General features: G+C 37.1%; 1 protein-coding gene across 6 annotated transcripts in view; it reads right to left on the bottom strand.

The window, feature by feature from the left end:
• The window catches only part of Vps13b (vacuolar protein sorting 13 homolog B), a 441,647-nt gene that overhangs the window by 410,022 nt on the left and 25,586 nt on the right, over window positions 1-6,039 (bottom strand). For all 6 annotated transcript variants that reach the window (XM_026789767.1, XM_026789768.1, XM_013354110.2 and 3 more), the window contains exon 4: window positions 4,200-4,320. In XM_026789767.1, coding sequence (XP_026645568.1) covers window positions 4,200-4,320 — 121 coding nt within the window. The remainder of the gene's footprint in view (window positions 1-4,199; window positions 4,321-6,039) is intronic.

A 6,039-nucleotide genomic window follows, 5' to 3' on the forward strand; every position in this document is an offset into this window, starting at 1 on the left:
TGTGTGTGAACATACCTGTACTACAAATGGGTGTGTGTGAACATACCTGAACCACGAATGGATGTGTGTGAACATACCTGTACTACAAATGGGTGTGTGTGAACATACCTGAACCACGAATGGATGTGTGAACATACCTGTACCACGAATGAATGTGTGTGAACATACCTAGACTGCCCAGAAGCGAAAGGAAAATAAAGAACAAAGGAACAGGATAGCAAGAGGACCCAGGACGTAAAAGAACTTGCCTCAGAAACCTAGCGAGCTGACCTGGTGACCCACATGCGGGAGGAAAGAGCAACTTCAAGCTGTTCTCCATACATGCACTATGGCACAAATGTGGACACACACATGCATGCATACACAAAAATAAGTCTTTTTAATCCTACAAAACTAATGGTATTTTATATATAAAAAGTCAAAGGGCAGTAACTGAAAATAGTATATTAATATGTTAATAGAATATTTTAAGCTTTTTTTACACAAAGTGACAAAACAGAAATATGATAAAATATTAATTAGATATAGCTATAAAATGTACGGGATAGCATTTTTCCACCTGAAAATTTCAATAGAACATTTATAATAGTAAAAACAGTAATGCATCAAAACCTTTATGTAATAAAGGATTGTCAAACAATTTTGTCACCTATACTGAAAAAATTAAAATCATTCATATATTATATATAATATGTACATATTATATAAATATATTATTTATATTATATATATCATAAATATACATGTATTTGTATATATTTATATATTACATATTTATATCTTTTAATTCTATAAATTAGTAAGAATCCCTTTAAGGAAATAAAGATGTATGCAAAGATTTATCTGCCTATATGCCAAACTATTTTATAAAACTGAAAATGAAAACATACTAAAGAATAAAAGATTAGTTTAGCAAACTATAGAAAAACTACTACTACTCTACTATATAGCACTGATCTTCTTAAAAAAAAATATAAAATACAGTAATGTCCTGGAATAATGCTATTAATAGACCAAGAAAAATTTCAAGTAACCAAACAAAGTGCATGTGCGTGTGCATGCAGCCGCAGAGTAAAGTGAGGCTCCAAGTCTAAGAAGTGTAACTCTAAGTGCTCCATCCATCTCTCCCGAGAAGCACAGCCATAAAACCTACAAACACACACAGAGCGACAGCTACTTTAGCTCTCCGAAAACAGTAAGCATGGGTAGGGCAGGAACATAAACATCTTAGAAAAGACTTTAAAACAGCAAATGTGAACTCAAATCATCAGTAATTACATCCTTATAATCATGTGCATCGTGGTCAGAAAGGGTGGTCCGCAGGGTGGTATGGGCTGTAGGAAATTTTTCAGGACCACAGTTTTACTGGCACACAGCCACAGTCGTTACTTTACTAATCATGTGTAGCTGGTTTCACAATATTCTCAGAAGACTGACAAAAGTACGGCTTACGTGGCCTTAGCGGCCTGTCACAGAAGTGTTTGCTTGCTATCGTGCTACTGATGATCAAAAATGACTAAGATATAGTTTCTGATCCAATGAATACATAGTTTTGAGGTTAACTAAACCCTAAATACTTGTGAGAGAGAGGGGGAGGAAGGGAGGGAGGGAGGGAGTTGTAATGCGTCTGTACTACATCTACATAGTGAAATTTTATCTCTGAGCATCCTAGCATACAATTAAAGTAGAAAATTTAAAAGAGAAAATACTTTGTAAAGAAAAGTGTAAGTCAATTAATAGACTCTTAACTGAAGTCAAACCAATACTCATTAAGAATATTCTAAAGAAAAAAATCCTTCAATAAAAGCCAAACTCTAATTCAGAGAATACAGAACTGAAGGGAGACATGGACGTATCTTACACCAAAATAAAATACAGAAACCTGAGCTAGTGCGGTCCTCAGTGGTACAGTGTTTGCTTAACCTGTATGAAGCTTTGTTTGATCCCCAGCAAAGGAAAAGAAAGGGGGGGGGGTGAAAAACAAACAAGAACAACAAAAAATATGCAAAAAACATGGAGGAAAGCAGAAAAACGGTAAACATACAGGGAAAACAGTGTCTCAGAGGAGCTGAGCCTAGAACTCAAGACTCTCATCACCACAAAAGACTGCTCTTGGACCTCTATAATTGACTTAAAAAAAATACATATGCTGACCTTCACCCAGTCAGAATGACATCAAACCCTAGCCCAAACACACACACACACACACACACACACACACACACACACCTACACCTCAGATCTCACAGTTACTACACGCTATTATCTTGAGGTTTTCTATCCTGAGATATTTGTTTTTTAAAATGCTTATTGTGACCCAATAAACTGCTTTAATAATGAGTTAATCATCGGTCAAGACACACAACTGAAAGACTGTTCTAGATACTGATTCTTACTCTTTGCCTGTTAGAAAGCTATTTATTCAGGGAAAAATGCCTATATTGACAACACCAAAACCTTCCTTAAACATCACTTGTGGAGGATCTGGCAGGGTGGTTCCATAGTGAAGAGCACTGGCTACTCTCCAATGGAGCCCAGCCCAAATCTTGTAACTCCAGTCCCAGGCCCTCTTCTAGCCTCTGCAGGCAAAACATTCATAAAAATGTTTAAATGTTAAAAGTTTTAAATCATTTTCGAATCCAAACAAATGTTCAACTTAAAAACTAACCACACAGACATACCTCTGCCCTAAGAAAGCTAGAAACAGGAGTCTACCTCTACTTTGAAAAACAAAAACAAGGCAGAAAAATAGCAATAAAGGTCATTCTTTGAATAAATGATCACTGTCAGCTTACCCAATCAGATTCTCAAATCTTTTCTTTCCCCCTTTAGCAAAAATTAACTGTCCTGACTTCTAGGAGCTAGTGGATCTAGTTGCTGCTTAACAACTTCCTAGCTCCTCAGACAGGCAGGAAGCACATGTTAAGCCACAAACTACCTCAAGCTGCCCACGTAGAACACAGCTGTTTTTATGACACTGAAAATTACCCAACTGTCATAACTCTACCAGTCTAAATCCTAATGCTGACTCTAAAAAAAGTCATTAAATATCTAGAACACAAGTTCACAAATCAGCCTTAAAATTATTCTATCTGAAGTTAAAAAAAATAACAAGATTTTGAGGTTTTTCTTAAGAAAAACAAAATATGCAAAAAAACTTAATTTACCTTAAACTGACAGAAGAGAAGAAAGATATAGGAAAAGAGGAAGCAAGAGAGACAGAGAAAGAGCAAGAGACAAGTTTATACACCATGGGTGATGCTGGAAATTCTAATAAGATACACTGTCGAATTTGAAGAAATTAAGCTACACATTTAATAAATTAGTATAAGCTACCAGTCGAACTTGGCAATTTTTCCCAAAGGAGTGATTAGTAAGAAGTTGAGAAACTTCTGGAAACATTGAGGAATATCTTGTGGCTCCTTCTCTAGCCCAGACAGTCACTTGGTGAGACAGGTGTAGCGAGCATCAGCACCAAGCTGCCCATAGCACGTGCAAAGGACTCTCACTTCAAGGGCACCGGGAACTCTGAACACATATTTGAGAGTGGCAGGGCCGACAAAATGGTGTGTCTAACTCCTTCCTCTGAAGTTAATGAACTAAAACTAGCAGAGGACCTACAAATGTGGCACAATAAAGCATACACCAGTCTCCACTACAACACACAAAAACATGACTAATCAAATGTAAAAATCAAAAGAGAAGTAACTGACGACTTACTTGTAAAGACAGCAATGTGACTACAACGCTAGCAGGTAATGATCTTTATTCATTAAATGTTTGCCTAGGAAGTGTTTGTTTACAATTCATACCATCTTGGATGAATAAAGACATCAGGAAATAAAACAGGTTGCATCTATGGTATCTTTCAGCTACAGCTACAATATCCTATCATCTCCCTGGTAATTTGGCATCCAGTAACACAGTGACCCAGTGCCTTCTCTTGGCTCTTAGCACAAAGCAAGGCAAGAAAACCCTGAGGCTCTACTGGGAGAGGCTCTGACTACAGCCACAAAGGACAGACCAAGTCTGACTAGGAGCCATCTGTGAGGGCTCTAGACCCAGCATGTTCAAGTCATGTGGCAAAGCACATGTGCATATGACCCAAACATTTTATGTCAGCAAATAAGACAGAAAATAGATATTCTACAAACACTAACACATGGTCAGTAACAACGGTAATCTCAACGTGAAGTTACCTGGTGGCAAATCAGGGTCTGTAGGAGCAGTCTGCTGAATTCTTCGGGGTTTGACGGATGATTTTATGTTTTCAGCAGGGCTTCGGTTGGTAGAGTTGGAACCACAGCTTTCATGCTCATCCTATTTTTGTTTTAAAGGAAAAAGAAACATTGGTCACATTCAAGGACTAGGAAATTTTGGTCAGCATGTGGATTTATGATTACTAAAAGTCAGGCTTTCCAAATTTTAGCTCTCAAAATTTATGTAAACAATTTTAAATTATACATTTGCAAACAGTACTTAACAATAACTAATTTAAGGCCTGGGCAGAGGGACTGCGGATCCCAGCCTGCACACACCTGTAAGCCCTGCAGAGACTAGAGGAATATGGTGGAGAACGACAGACCGTGCAGCTCCGGCCTCGGGCCACACAGGCAGTGCACACATCACGCACATACACTAACTGCTTTAACACTTCTTTCTCTAGCTAGCTCCAAAACAAATTACCTGGCACTATCCAACGATGTCTTATTTATGGCTTTACAAACCTATATGACTATTCAGGAAAATGTTTTAATGCTTTCCATATCTAAACACAAAATAAATAGAAAGGAAATTAATGTTCTGTTCTATGGCTTCTATGTTAAAATACTCATTATTTAGAATCCAAGCAGTCATCTTAGTTATCTCTAACTATTTATGTCTCACAATCTTTGCATACTATTTAACAATACTTACTAAATTACTATTAGTAGTAAATATAAAGTTTACATGGGTTTGGTATGGATACATAAAAACATAAATTGTACATTTTTAATTATCTTTTTTACAAAATACAAGTGAGTATAATTTTCATGTACTACATCAACATTTATAAAATAGTCATATCTTCATTGGTGGACTTATTTCCTGAGATAAATTAGTTACACCTGTCATCAAGAAGTTCAAAAATCTATCAAAAACATTAGCTAGTTCCAAGCAGTACTTCCTTCTTTTTCTTTCTTTCTTCCTTCTCCCCCTCCCTCCTCCTACCTCTCCCCCTCCCGCCCTTTCTCCCCCTCCCTGTCTCCCTCTCTTTCTTCCTTTCTTCCTTCCTTCTTTCCTTTTCTTTTTTTAATAGGAAGATAGAGTCATTCTATTTAGAAAAACAGGGTAAGTTACACCTTAAAACATAGATGCACATAAACATACACAAATTTAATTAAATGTAAAATAAAAACAGGTATGGAAAGAGAAAAGACAGACAATTACAATTACAAATTACAAAGACAATTACAATTACAAATTACAATTACAAAGACAGACAAAGTACAATTGTCAATGCACTATTCTCTAAGAACAAAGGCTCAACTTAAGGCGACTTGCAAACGTGCAGTGAGGAGCATCAGCACAGAGGGTGGATGGTGACCTCCAACCTTCACTCCCCACTCAGTAATTACATTGACATTTACAATGGGAGAAATTTAGTTTTTATTTCACACACATACACACATAAATAATTGCTAAATATGCTGATATAATTTGTAGCAGGAGTAAATAAAAGACGTGGAATTCGGGACTGAATAGGTGACTCAGCAAATAACAGCACTGGGCTGCTGCAGGGGACCTGGACACCCACATGGAAGCTCACAACTGTCTGCAACTCCAGTTCCAGGGGAGCCGACACCTTCTTTTAAACTCTGGAGGCACCAAGCGTGCATATGATAAAGAAAAAAAATCCATACACATAAAATTAAAATAAATAAAATCTCAAAAATACATAAAACCAAACTTCGGGTCTGGGTTCTATGCGGCATGGAGAGAACACTTGCCGCCCAAGAGTCAGGACAAGAGTCTGCATTCCCAGCACTACTCAAGAGT

Source organism: Microtus ochrogaster, unplaced genomic scaffold (assembly GCF_000317375.1).
Source record: "Microtus ochrogaster isolate Prairie Vole_2 unplaced genomic scaffold, MicOch1.0 UNK29, whole genome shotgun sequence".
Classification (NCBI taxonomy): domain Eukaryota; kingdom Metazoa; phylum Chordata; class Mammalia; order Rodentia; family Cricetidae; genus Microtus; species Microtus ochrogaster.